Here is a 13,875-nt window from a genome sequence, read left to right as displayed (position 1 = left end):
TTATTTTTTTTTTTTTTGTGATTATCAACATTATGCCACTGCTTTTGTTTGAGCCTAACTTGTATTGAAGACAGAATGTTCCTCCATCATACATAACCTAAAACAAACTTTCTGGGAATGTTCTGGAAATCAAATATTGTTATATGGGTTATCTGTTTTATGCATTATGTTAATGAGTCTGTAAAGTTAAATTACATTGTATACTGTATAAATTAATTGTTCGAACTTTTGTAATTGGTGTATCAACTCAAATCCAAGAATAAGCTGCAATTCCAACTTGTTTGTAAACGTGTGTGCTTCTCTACCCCATACATAAACATGTAACACATATGCATTGATTAGCACTTATAAGTCACACACCACAAAACAATATATGTTCACCTGAAACAACTAGATTTTACAGCAGATCAATCAGTCTGTGACGTTTCAGAGTGGGAAAGAACGAGATGTTTTGTTTAGTTACTATCTTTTTTGCTCTTTCCAGCTCTGATTCACTGATATTAAAGGTATTTTATGTTAAAGCATGCAAGTTACTCAGTGGTAAAGCATAGGATATTGTAGTACAAATAAATATAGGTAAATATTAAAGAAAATAAAACATTAAAAAACTATATTAAAAATCTATTATTGTTAATGGGGCCCCTGTAGTCACGAAAGATTGTAAACACTTTCACAGATCAATTATTTACTCTCACGTAATGTCTGGTTACATTTTGCCTGTAGAGGGAGCCATAACCCTACAAATAGCACATACGAACCGATATGGACTGCTATCTGATGTTGACACATATTTTTTTAAAAAACAACATATTTACAGTACAGAACATACATTACATACGAATATAGTTATAGTTTTATATTCACATTCAATTGTGCAGAACATTACATTGAGGCAAAAAATAAAAATAAAATTGAAGGACACAAGAACATTACAACCATGCTTAATTCTGTAAATATTTTTAATTTATTATACAATGAGATATAATTACAGAAACATGTTTGATTATTTACACTCTGCAACTCTCAGTGGCATATTTGTAACTGTCACCAGTACTGATCTTTCTAAACCTAAATTAATAAAATAATAAACAAAAATCTATTTGATTTACAAACTGAAAAAAATCAACTGCACTGAGAGATTGCTGTGAATGTTTCACACAGTAGTCAACTGAAAAAGTTGTCAACAATTTTCAAAGAATATCCATATCTTGGATGTTTAAGGACAAAAGACATTATCTTTTTACAAAAACACAGAGTAATACTAATGCCTAACTCAGGACTTGCTTTTAAACTACCACATAATTGTGGGTTATAAGAGTGCATTATTAGAAACCTTGGGCACTGATAAGTTGAACTAAGGGAGGTACAGAACATTCTTTCCAGCTCAAGGTTTGCAATACTAGCTCCCATGATCTTGTGAGTATGAACGCGCTGACGTGCAGAGTACAAGACCACTTATCAAGCACTTAAAATTAATGCTTGGCCTTTATTAGCCGTATACCTGCTGCACATGCAACAATTTTGCTTGAATAATATTTTTCATCACTGTCTATAATTATTATCAAGGGAAAAAATGAAATTTCCATCTGATGTTACAATGAAACAATTGTAGACTTTTATCCTCATACTTATATTTTGACTCTCATGTAAAAATCTATGCGCACGTCTTGCAGACATAATTCAAAACTTTGTAGCCGAATCCAAAGGAGTTCAAGGCCTCGCTCTAGGACATCCATCTGCTTGCCCTTGCAGAGGAGCTGCTGATATTGCATGTGGGATACACTTTATTATGTATCCCTGTGCTGCACTTGCCAAAGGACACGTTTCTTCCATTTGTCTTACTTGTCCACATACATTTTATGAAGTTAATCCAAGCTTTGACAGAAAAATACCCTTCATTAATTAACTGACAAATCATGCAGAAATGTTTTTGAGTGAAATTTCATACAAACATTGTATGTTCAAATAAATATGGCACAACAAAAACACCATAAAACAAGACATACACATTTATACCACAAAATTTTTTTTTACACATTTGTTAAACAGTGAATGGGACCTTTCTTTAAGCAAGATTTAAAAGTAAATGTTCTTAAGCAAATCAATGCTTAAAAATCAGACAAAAAAACCTTGCACGTTGTATTTATACCAATACAAAAAGACAAATATGAACCCTGGAAACAATCTCTAACAGAAAAGCCTTCACTTGAAGGTCTTGCGGCTGTTTTGAAACGACCACCCAAAAGTAGGTCATACAGGACAGGAGGAGGTAAGTCTATGTATCTTTTGAAAGTATAACTGCTTTGCAATATGAGTAATTCTCAGAAAGTCTCAAATAATGTGAGCAGTGTGCGTTTCAAAGTGTTTGATCTACTGTTGAAAACCAATTAAAAATCAGAGAAGGAGGCTTGTGTATGCACACAGCTCCATTATTTCATCAAATGTTTCAGCTGGTCCTGCAGGTTTTTTGAGCGTTCTACACTGTAACATGCATGAACAAAGAAAGGAAAGGTGAATAAACATAACACTATACCAAAAAAGAAAAAATCATGCAATTGTTTGAAACATTTGAATGATTATGACTTACTTCTTTTGAATGGCTTCTTGCCTGGAGAACAAAAAGTAAAGATAAATTTCAGTGTTCCTTATTCACAACTCAAACCTTCACTATTATGCATGCAATGTCTAAATCAGTCATCAATTCTCAGTTGGCATTGGCCATTTTCCATCATGATTCACTATATACATGGTGTTAATGTAGATAAATACAATATATACTGTATACACATATACTTACTGATATTGCAAGTGGGTCGTTATAATAGACATTTTCCGTAGACTCTGTAAACATAAATAATCTTTCAAAGTTACACTTTCCTTAAGCACACAGATGGAAAAGAGCAAAACTAATATAAATAACAGTAATATAGGCTAATAAAGCCAGTTTATATATCCATTACTTACATCTTCAGAGTGCAAAATTGCATCTTCTTGAATTACCATATTTCTAGCTGCCTGACTAAGCAGCTGCAAAGAAAAAGACACATTTTTATTAAAATATATCAATTTATTTATAATAATAAATAATAGACTTACAATAATCATAATTTTAATTAGGTAATTGTCAGCTGCATTATTGAGTCTAACTCTGGCTGCTTCTCAAAACCTAGTGAGCCGCATACCAAGACAGCATATTTGGATATCATATATGATATGGTACAATGGGGCTAAAGGCACACCGTAAGGAAAATTAGATTTTTCTGGTCACAAAGTGTCTCAAGATTGAAGAAGTACATGTATTTTTATAGAATATTGATGGAGCAGCATAACTGGTGTTAAAAGAAATAACAACAGAAGGTTGTTTTGAATACAATTCTTTTTTTTTTTCTTTTTTTTTTTTTTAAAGGTGGTGAGGGAGCATTCTACACCACACCTGGGGTAAAAGGCCCCCAGGGGGGTTATATTGATATAGTGCACATACCAGGGCAATAGTTATAGTGCACAATTTGTCAACTTAGACAAATACTTTTAAGATGGCATCGTTTTTAATACAAATTAACAAATTAAGATAATGCTTATTCAAAATAACTACTTCAGAAAAGGGTGCATCATTTCTTGTTAATTTCAATCACATTTGACATTTCATTACATCTTAAGTATTCTATAAACAAATTGATCTCCATTGTGATTGGATCAGTCAATGTGAGCAAACTTTGACCATTTTTCAAAACAAACCTCTTCCCCCCCACTTAAGAAATACAACGTGTTTAATAGGGGCCTTTAGCCCCTGTAACAGGGGGGCTGTTTACCCCAAATACTATTCTTTCACTTACTGAATCACCTTGAAAAAAAATTCAAAATGACAAATAAGTATTGTGCTTCATAATGCATGTGATAATTTCCAGGATATTCATTATCTTCATAAATGTAAAAATAAATAAATATTAAATCAAATGATCTCAAAATCAAACTTTAGACATTACACAAAATGATCTAATAAAACAGGAAAATTGTGCCCAGATCATAGTGTCAAACAGTTGTTTAGTAAAGTACTGTGGCTGTGGTAGTTTTTGATGCTATTTGATGTTTTGTGAGAAAATAAAATGAAAGGAGCCCTTTACCCCGCAGAGCCTTTAGCCCCGTTGTACCCTACATAATATATAGGCTTATGATGCCCAAAAATGATGTCTATGTAGGCTGGTTTCTTGGTTAGTAGTCATATCTTATGTTTATGCTGTAAGAAGGAAACAGCTTGCCAGACGGCTATTTCGCCATAGCAGTTAAAACAAAATCGTGTTTATATATCGTGTTCAATATTTACTTCTTGGCTCCGGGATCCCTTTAACACTTGACGAGTTAGAGCGATCACATCTCCACTGCAAGAAGTGACCTTATCCGACAGTAACCCTTTCACAGATTGACCGAAGCGAGGTTGCGTTTCGGAGGAAGCCATAACTGTTTACTACGGACACTGGTGAGGGACAATTTAAAGTGCGAGGATAGATCAGATTCAAAACTACGAAAAACACAAAGAACTTGGTTCAGTCAAGCGAAGTCAGGCTGTGTCTCGTTTCGAAGGCTGCGTGCTAGATAGGACGCGGCCTTTGAAGGCTGCAGTATACCGAGTGTACTCTTTTAAACAAGCCTCGTTTAAACGAGACGGCGTTCGTAGGACAAACGGAAACAGAACGTAACATGGTTGCTATGACAGCACGCCACTCTTTAACAAGCGCGAGCGCTTTGAGTGAGAACTGAGAAGGGAACAAAGTCCCTTTAGAAGGGAATGCATGAGGTACATTTTAGGAGAGTTATAATGATTTAAAGAGAAAAGAAAATAGATTTTACAGGTGTACTTTTAGTCTAATACTTTATTTTAATTATATATATTAATATAATTATACATATTATATACTCTGCACCCATCTATTGAGGTACTTCTACTTGGGAATTAACATTCCTTGCGTTTGAACATCATATTTACAGACAAATTAGCATCATTTTTATTTTTTTATTTATTTATTTATTTATTTTTTTTGACGTTTCCGTTGAAGCAAAGAATTGTGGGTTGTGAGTGCCCACGAAGGATACACTTCATGCACCCTCCGAATTCCATTCGAAGCGTCCTACTCGCTTTGATGAAACGAGACAGCCTCGATGATGTATGCAGACCTCTGGAGGACGCATCCTTCAAAAGGAGACACAGCCCAAGACAGTTTATTGAAGAAATACACAACATTTTAGCGTACAGCAACGAATGCTGGCTATGAAATATTATTTTTGCAAGCTCCAAAGAAAACAGAAATCACAAAATTTTTAAGTCACAGAGAAAGGTTAAATTGCAGAAGCAAGAGAAATAATATTATTGTATACATCTAAAATGTATAAATAGTGCAATATTCCGTAAGCAATGCAATTCAAAACATTCAAGACATTAAAGTGCAATACATCGGCTTATTATAATTACTGGAGTTTTTAAGTGTTTGTTTTTAGTTTATCAACTTTTGTCCACTCCACTTGTTTGCTTGTGTCAATTTGATTATTTATCATGCATATTATCAGCATTGCATTCAATATTTTAAATGCTCACCAAAACTTTGTTTCTATTCAAGTTGCTTTACAAAGAAAGATTAATATTATAAGGTTTGAAATAATAAAAGATCATTATTCCATGGTCTATTTTTGTAACCAATCATAAAGTGAGCAAAAAGTAGTATAGCAATTTCAAAATGGGCCAAGTTACAGCATCTGCAAGAATGTAACAATTTGGAAGAAATTTCAATTACATTCTAAAAGCATGTATAAAATAACAGAAAGAAAAGGCACAAAGCTGTGCAAAATGAACCAAATGCTCAAACGTGCAGTTTTATGCATCTTCGAATGTTAGGACCCAATCAGCAACTTTGTTGAAAACCACATTGATGACACTTAGATAGTTGAAGCTAAACTATTTCAGGGTCAAGGAGATGGCATTGAAGGATTTGTATAAAAATATGCCGTTGGCTTGCTCATACATGTTATGCTGATTTGGAGAGCTGGTGGACACTTGCTTGAATGTAGCAGACAATGTCTGAATCCCACATCATGCCATGGCTTTTTTGTCCATGTCTTTTTTCTGCAGTGGCTTTGGCAGTCCTGTATCTCAAAAGGAAAATGAAAGGATTTCTGCCAGGCGACAGATCTCCTCCCAGCCTCCCCTCGTTGCCTATCATTGGGAGTATTCTCAGCCTCATGAGTGACAGTCCACCTCACATCTTATTTCAGCAGCTGCAAAAGAAATACGGAGCTCTTTATTCCCTCATGATGGGCTCCCACAAAGTCCTTATTGTGAACAACCACCATCATGCAAAAGAGGTCCTGATCAAAAAAGGGAAAATATTTGCAGGGAGGCCACGAACTGTAAGTAAGCTGTGTCACTCTCATTATTTGAATTTCAATAAAAATGGCTACTGTTTTAAATGAGGCTTTACATGGTTCTCTTTAAGGTTACAACAGACATATTGACTCGAGATGGGAAAGATATAGCATTTGCTGACTACAGTGCCACATGGAAGTTCCATCGGAAAATGGTGCATGGGGCTCTGTGCATGTTTGGCGAAGGTTCAGTTTCTATCGAGAAGATAAGTAAGTATCACTGCCCTGTCTTTACTAATCATTATATTTAAAATAATTATAAGGTTATAAATAGCACAGATCACAGCAGACAACATGGTGCAGCCTAATTGCACACATAATATCTAGACCATATAACACACAACATCCAAAACTTAAAAACAAAATGTATAGAATACAACAACAGAATATACTGTGACTCCTTGGCTGAACTTGATTCAGTCGTGAACAGTGGTTTCACATGTTTAAAATGAGTTTTCCTAACTTAAAATAACAATGTAATCTTAACTCAAATACTTTGTGTAGAGGGAACCTAATTGAATTGGGTAAACCCAACAAATTAATACATATCGAAGTAACTCAAATAAATCTGTTTTATATCTTTTATTTGTTTATGTTAGCTATAGTGACAGTGAATGTTAGCATGCTAAATACATGATGGTGTAAAGCAGATATATTGAGCTTGGTGACTATGGTTAGCACAACAAACTCTCAATGAAGAGAGCAATAAATATCATGTACTTCTTGTACATGTTCTCATCCTAAGCTTGGTTAGTACATGCATTTTTGAGTTCTATGAACAAGGGAGGATTCTTTAAACCAATGCTACCCAACACACTGCCCGTGGCCTCGAGTGATCTTTTGCAGCCCGCGTTATTATATCATCATCAGAAATACAGTATATTTATCAGCAGGCCCATCAAATCTGTATGAATTGTTAGGTGTCTATCTTCATGAGGATTTATGCTAGTTCTCTACATTGCTGAATCACGTTAGAAAGGGAATTTAACTGCAAGAGGATGGTCTGCGCGCACGTTCATACTCAGTACATGTGCGCTCACGCGCGGTCTGTCAATCAAACATGCGTGCTCGCAATCTCACTTGAGAGTAAAAACGCCTTTACTCCACACGGCGCAAATCTGTCCAATCTTTTGAATAGCTCATTAAAGATATATACTCGCCATGACAACGGTATTTAAAGGAAAAATAACTTTTCAATAATTTTTCCTGCAGTGACGGCATTGAGACGCCTTAGTGATCTACTTCGGCGCAAAACGCTAAGGCGGTTGAACAAATCTTTGGGTGTGTTCACATTTGTAGTTCGGTTCTCTTGGTCCGGACCAAAAAAGGAAATGATACATTTAGTCCTGGTTCGCTTAGTGTTCACACTGGCATTTTTAACACCGAACCTAACGATACAAAACCAAAGGCATCAGAAAAAAGCCACAACCTGATTGGACAGCTTTTATGACGTATATTTGCGACGGAACTTGCCGAACATCCAAAACAATGCTGGCTGCTGGACTAAATGCGCTCGTTAGATTTATATATGGTGGTATTTTTACCAGCTGAAAACAAACGAAGAGCTAATAAAATGTGTAAAGGAGTCAAAACAGCGACAGGAATTCCTCCGTTTCACACACAAATGAAGATATGCTGCAAGGACGGCTGACGGCGGTTCCGACACCTGTACCGAACTGTAATGGGCAACATAGCTCCTATGATGAGAAGAACCAGGTATGCTTGAGGTAGGGTGACCCTACGTCCTCTTTTCGGACCTTAAAAAAGCGTCCGGCCGGGATTTCTAAATCTGCGAAAATGTCCGGGATTCGGCTTTAGTTGCATTATGATGTGCATCTGGTATAATACTTCATTGTGTGTTCGCGCATATTTGCATTGCTTTAACCCCTCTTTGTAAGTCCCGCCTTCTCGCACAACAATTGGTCGATTATAAGAGGCTTGCAGCAACTATTGGCCAAATTCCTGCCTGTCAATCTCTCCACGAACGCGCGAAGCTCTGTTGTGTTCGGCATCAAACTGTTGCTTGACAGTAGCAGCAAGTGACAGCTGAGTGGAAACAATGCCCAAACAAAAGTGCAAATTTACAGAAGATTTGCACAAAAAATTCCCATGCTTTCATCCAGGTCGAGATCCACGGAAAGCAGAATGTATGACAAAGCTGGCACTTATGTGTCAGTTGCTAATAAATGTGCAAATGATTTAGAAGTACACATTAGCTCTGTGAAGCATAAAGGGTCAGCAAAAGGTGAAAGTTCATCAGGTAAATTAACGGATTACTTTTTACGACCAGGTAAAATTATCACATTGCTTCATTTTCCATAGCCATTCAAAATAATAGTAATAGTAAATGAAGGCACACTCATGGCATCAAATATTTTATTTTAGTGCATGGACAGTCAAAAGAATGTTGGACATTTTTATTTATGTATATATTTATATATATAATAGAGTGTCTTTTTCACTGTATTAAAGTTTGCATTCATAGTAACACTGTTTTTAACCGTATTTCCTCACCCTCATGCCATCCCAGATGTATATGACTTTCTTCTGCAGACCACAAATTATTTTTAGAAGATTTTTAGAATATCTCAGCTCTGTTGGTCCATATACTGCAAGTGAATGGTGGCCAGAAATTTGAAGCTACAAAAAGCACTTGAAGGCAGCATAAAAGTAATCCACAAGACTCCAGTGGTTAAATCTATATTTTCTGAAGTGATATGATAGGTGTGGGTGAGAAACAGATCAATATTTAATTAAGAGTGTGGCCCTCGGATACAGGGATCCAGCTTTGTGGCTCCTAACCTTCCCGAAGTTAAGTAGACCTGCTTTAAACCTAACAATAGTGAACGTTTGAGTGACGGAACCAGCTGTAGGGAGAGGAGTCAAAAGCAGTCAATGGAGGAGTTTTGTTTAAAATATTTTAACCATCTTTTGTGTTCTTTCCTTCAGTTTATGGCACCATACTTCTGTTTTCCCCCTGCAGTTTGCAAGGAGGCGAGCTCTATGTGTGATATACTGACTGAAACTCAGAACAGTGCAGTGGATCTGGCCCCAGAGCTGACGCGTGCAGTCACAAACGTGGTGTGTGCCCTATGTTTCAACTCCTCATACAAACGTGGAGATGCTGAGTTTGAGTCTATGCTCCAATACAGCCAAGGAATCGTGGATACAGTAGCAAAGGACAGCTTGGTGGACATTTTTCCATGGCTACAGGTAAACCTTAATTCAATATGTGTCTTTTAAAAAAAAAAATGAAATGGGACAGTCCACCCGAAAATGAAAATTCAGTCATTATTTACCCATCCTCATGTTGTTCTGAACCCACATGACTGGTTCCAGAACAACATGAGGGTAAGTGATGATATAATTTTAATTTTTGGGTGAACTATGCCTTTAAGATGTCCATTAAAAGCAGTCACACTAAATCTTTTCTCTTATTATCAGAAATCTAAAAAAATAACGAACCTATTTTTCCTCCAAGATATTCCCAAATAAAGATCTCAGAATTTTAAGACAGTGTGTTGCCATCAGAGACAAACTGCTTCAAAAGAAATATGAGGAGCACAAGGTAAATACACACCTTCATTTTTACAAAGCAGACCTCACTGTATGTCCTTAGCATGTGTATAATTAGAGCACAGGTTGTATTTTAGGGTTCAGTGTGGTAGCCCATTTTTCCAAGTAGGTGTAGCTGCAGGCCGGAGACCTCCAAATGGGGGCAGAATCTCCAAAATAGGGCGGGGTTATTCCAAAAGGGGGCATTACCTCCACTTACGGTTAGGGGCTCCCTATATCTTTGCTGGTGGTTTGGAGATCCAGCCCCTTTTTAGAGCAATGACTGCAGCTATACCCCTCTCTATTTTTCGGCCATTAATTTTTCTGTCAATAATGTGCCGTTTGTCTCTCTCTACAGGTGGATTACAGTGATAACGTCCAGAGGGACCTGCTCGATGCATTGCTGAGTGCCAGACGCAGTTCAGAGAATAACAACAGCACTCAGGATGTTGGTTTAACTGAAGATCACCTGCTAATGACTGTGGGGGACATTTTCGGAGCAGGGGTGGAAACCACTACCACTGTATTAAAATGGTCAATTGCTTACCTGGTACATAATCCACAGGTAACTATAGAGCTGCTTACTGCTTGATGTATTAAATCAATAACACTTACATTGGAAAAAATACTTGATGTCCTTTGAATTAAACTTATAGGTGCAGAAAAAGATTCAGGAGGAGCTGGACAATAAGATTGGAACAGACAGACACCCTCAGCTCAATGAAAGAGGAAATTTGCCTTATCTAGAGGCCACTATTAGGGAAGTGCTGCGAATTCGACCCGTCTCCCCACTCCTCATCCCTCATGTGGCACTCCAAGATTCCAGGTATTAACCTCATAATTACAACACTGATTTGCACGACCGTTTGAAAAATACTGATGTCTTCTCTACACTTTTGCAGTGTGGGAGAGTACACTGTGCAGAAAGGGACAAGAGTTATTATTAACCTGTGGTCTTTACATCATGATGAGAAAGAATGGAAGAATCCTGAGCTGTTTGACCCAGGTAACTTACACAGAATTTTCCAATAGATGCCCCCTAAAAAAAAAAAAAAAAAAAGCAAAATTCTTATACAATGCTTTTCTAATCCGATAGGACGATTTCTAAACGAGGCGGGCGATGGTTTGTGCTGCCCATCAGCGAGCTACCTGCCATTCGGCGCAGGAGTGCGTGTTTGTCTTGGTGAGGCCCTGGCAAAAATGGAGCTCTTTCTCTTCCTGTCATGGATTTTGCAAAGGTTCACACTTGAGATGCCTGCTGGCCAGCCTCTGCCTGACTTGCAGGGCAAGTTTGGTGTGGTTCTTCAACCTAAGAAATTTAAAGTCATTACTAGACTCAGAGGAGAGACCAAGCATTGCTGAGTAATTGTATTTTCTGTCATCTCTTCTAATGTTTTGTGAATATTTTTAGTTTAAAGCCCTTCTGTCAAGAAAAAAAAATATAAAGCTGCTGTATCAAATCAAACATGAATAAAATGAATCTCTTGTGACAATGTGACTCCATTTCTTATTGTAATGAAATAAGACCATTGGATGGGTAACTGAACTAGTCACAGAGGAAATTCTTTGGCTTTAAAAAGCTTTTTTTATTCATATGGAACATCCTTTGATTCTCATTATTTTGGTTGTCTTATAAAATGCGTAAAATACAGTTTTATATATAAAAAGAAAGTGACTACGGATACAAAACTAAAACATTGTACCAGGCTTAAACTCAATAATCAAAAGCAATTGGCTTGCAAAGCCTTCGTCACCTTCAAGCACGCACTCTCACTGCATCAGTGTCAAAACAGTGCAATGACAACTTTTCAGGCAAAAACTCTCACAATCTCATTTACAGTAAGCTAACCTTACATTGTGACCGAGACTACTTTTAATCAATACCGCTGGTCTTAAACATCAAAGAACAAAATAAAACTTTCAGGACTAGAGCTAGGGAAAGAACTTCATGAGCACCCTTGTTGCGACAGATAACTTTTAAAGCTTAAACTTAATAATCTATGACTAAACCAAAATCAGTTAGGTATTTTGATAAATGCATTCATGATGCAATAACTGGTCCAATTCATTCCGAACCCTCAAGTCAGACAAAACTGCTCAGTGAATGTTTGCGAAGGCACCAAGTCTTTGTTGGAATCTGCCTCCAGAACCAGTTATTCCAGATAACACAGAACCTAATTTTCCTGCCACATCAAGTTTTAAAGAAATAAGCCCCCAGTTCACATAGGAACACACTGCTCTGGTGATCTACAGGGCCAACAATCTTTCCGTGCCCAAAAGACTCTGATATTGTAGGAAGCATAACTACTAACCCGAATCAAAGGTCAAATAAACAGTGGCTTGAAGAACAATCCTACTATGAGACACACACACAGACAGTGTAGGAATGCAGTGGAGCAGCTTAGCGCAGTCTCACTGCCATAGAAAAACAAAAACACACTGTATCTCATTAACCAGATATATAAGTGCTACTCTGAAGAACACGCTAACATAGCAATAACAGTAACCTTACCTGATCTGTTACAACAAAACTTACATCAAAAGCTTACTCTATGTAATAAAGCCTATACACAAGTCACCTTACTGTTAGTGGTGCAAGAGTTCCCTTACAGTGTTAAGATACAAAACCAACTTAAAGCACTATGGGCGAATACAGAAATTAAATTAAGGCAAAGACTACTAACATATTTTTAAATGATATGTTTCGATGGAAGGCTTATCAAGTGATCCTTTCAAACAAGAAGTTAACATTGACCAAAATGTCATACCCATTAGTATGCACTTGGTCTATTATTTCCACTCATACTGGCCCTTGATTATTTTATGCAGTAATCCTACCACACACACATTGTACTTAAGGCATATGAAAGCTAGTAATATCAACAAAGGCACCTACTGTAAATATGCAAGATGGGTTAAATCTATATACAAAGGTATATTCGGCCTTCATTTGAAGAGTCGTTGCATAATGAACTTCAAATTTCACTACTTGAAAGCGTGTGGTATAACAACAACTGTGGATATCAGCTTGTGGATCTATGTAAATAATCATGCAAAATATAGCTTAGTTTTGGATCAAGTCAAAACCATGTAATACAAGAACAGGACAAAACAAACAAAATGACAACCCTATCAAGTTTAACTGCAAGGTAGGGGGCACTTTTAGGTGACTTGCTTTCATTTTTCTGAATAGCATCATGCAGTGATATTCCAGACAAACATTTTGGGGTTAAAGTAAAAAACAAAAACAAAAAAATCAACAGCAAAAAGACAATTAAAGCTCTGAATTGTCAGTAGACTGCTCTGTCATGACACTACCCTTTTTTCTGGGAATTTGTTTGCACTGTGTAATCTTGTCCCTTTGAGAGAGCAAGTATTTTAAATTACATTAATGATAAAAATGTTAGACCAAAAACAACCACAGATAATTTAACTCTGACCTTAAAGAAATAGTTCTCAGAAAAATAAAAATTATGTAATGTACATGTATGTCAATTTTCTTCTTCACAACACAAAAGTAGATATTTTAATGAATATCCCAGTCCATCTTTTCAATATAATGGCAGTGGACTCGCTTTTAAGCTTAAAGGGATAATTCAACCAAAAATGAAGATTCTCTCATCATTTACTCACCCTCATGCCATCCCAGATGTGTATGACTTTCTTTCTTCTGCAGAACACAAATTATGATTTTTAGAAGAATATTTCAGCTCTGCAGGTCCATGCAATGCAAGTGAATGGGTGCCAATATTTTGTCAATCCAAAAAGCACAAAGGCATCAGAAAAGTAATCCATATGACTCCAGGGTTTTAATCTATATCTTCATAAGTGATATGACAAGTGTGGGTGAGAAACAGATCAATATTTAAAGCTACACTATGTAACTTTTTTTTGTTGTAAAAAAAAAAA

The 13,875-nt window shown here is 36.5% G+C and overlaps 2 protein-coding genes across 2 annotated transcripts; one reads left to right on the top strand and one right to left on the bottom strand.

The window, feature by feature from the left end:
- Positions 1-933: 933 nt before the first annotated feature.
- LOC127413877 (BLOC-1-related complex subunit 7-like) lies at positions 934-4,591 on the bottom strand. The gene is made up of 5 exons (XM_051651416.1): positions 4,322-4,591; positions 2,965-3,027; positions 2,798-2,841; positions 2,588-2,608; positions 934-2,481 (listed from the first exon to the last, which is right to left on the bottom strand). Exons 1-5 carry the CDS (start codon positions 4,451-4,453, stop codon positions 2,430-2,432), a joined length of 312 nt encoding a protein of 103 aa, XP_051507376.1. The 5' UTR covers positions 4,454-4,591; the 3' UTR covers positions 934-2,429.
- A 344-nt stretch (positions 4,592-4,935) lies between these two features.
- LOC127413875 (steroid 17-alpha-hydroxylase/17,20 lyase) lies at positions 4,936-13,754 on the top strand. Its single transcript, XM_051651410.1, has 8 exons — positions 4,936-6,396; positions 6,483-6,621; positions 9,395-9,624; positions 9,893-9,979; positions 10,325-10,531; positions 10,623-10,792; positions 10,869-10,972; positions 11,063-13,754. Exons 1-8 carry the CDS (start codon positions 6,064-6,066, stop codon positions 11,326-11,328), a joined length of 1,536 nt encoding a protein of 511 aa, XP_051507370.1. The 5' UTR covers positions 4,936-6,063; the 3' UTR covers positions 11,329-13,754.
- Positions 13,755-13,875: the final 121 nt, after the last annotated feature.

The sequence above is a fragment of the Myxocyprinus asiaticus genome, chromosome 23 (assembly GCF_019703515.2).
Source record: "Myxocyprinus asiaticus isolate MX2 ecotype Aquarium Trade chromosome 23, UBuf_Myxa_2, whole genome shotgun sequence".
Taxonomy (NCBI): Eukaryota; Metazoa; Chordata; class Actinopteri; order Cypriniformes; family Catostomidae; genus Myxocyprinus; species Myxocyprinus asiaticus.
This window is presented reverse-complemented; position numbering and strand designations above follow the sequence as displayed.

Coding starts and splice junctions, on each gene's coding strand:
- LOC127413875 (XM_051651410.1), top strand. CDS start 6,064: ATGTCTGAATCCCACATCATGCCATGGCTTTTTTGTCCATGTCTTTTT. Junction 6,397..6,482: donor TTGCAGGGAGGCCACGAACT/GTAAGTAAGCTG, acceptor GTTCTCTTTAAG/GTTACAACAGACATATTGAC. Junction 9,980..10,324: donor AGAAATATGAGGAGCACAAG/GTAAATACACAC, acceptor CTCTCTCTACAG/GTGGATTACAGTGATAACGT.
- LOC127413877 (XM_051651416.1), bottom strand. CDS start 4,453: ATGGCTTCCTCCGAAACGCAACCTCGCTTCGGTCAATCTGTGAAAGGG. Junction 3,028..4,321: donor AGGGATCCCGGAGCCAAGAA/GTAAATATTGAA, acceptor TTTTCTTTGCAG/CTGCTTAGTCAGGCAGCTAG. Junction 2,482..2,587: donor CAAGAAGCCATTCAAAAGAA/GTAAGTCATAAT, acceptor TGCATGTTACAG/TGTAGAACGCTCAAAAAACC.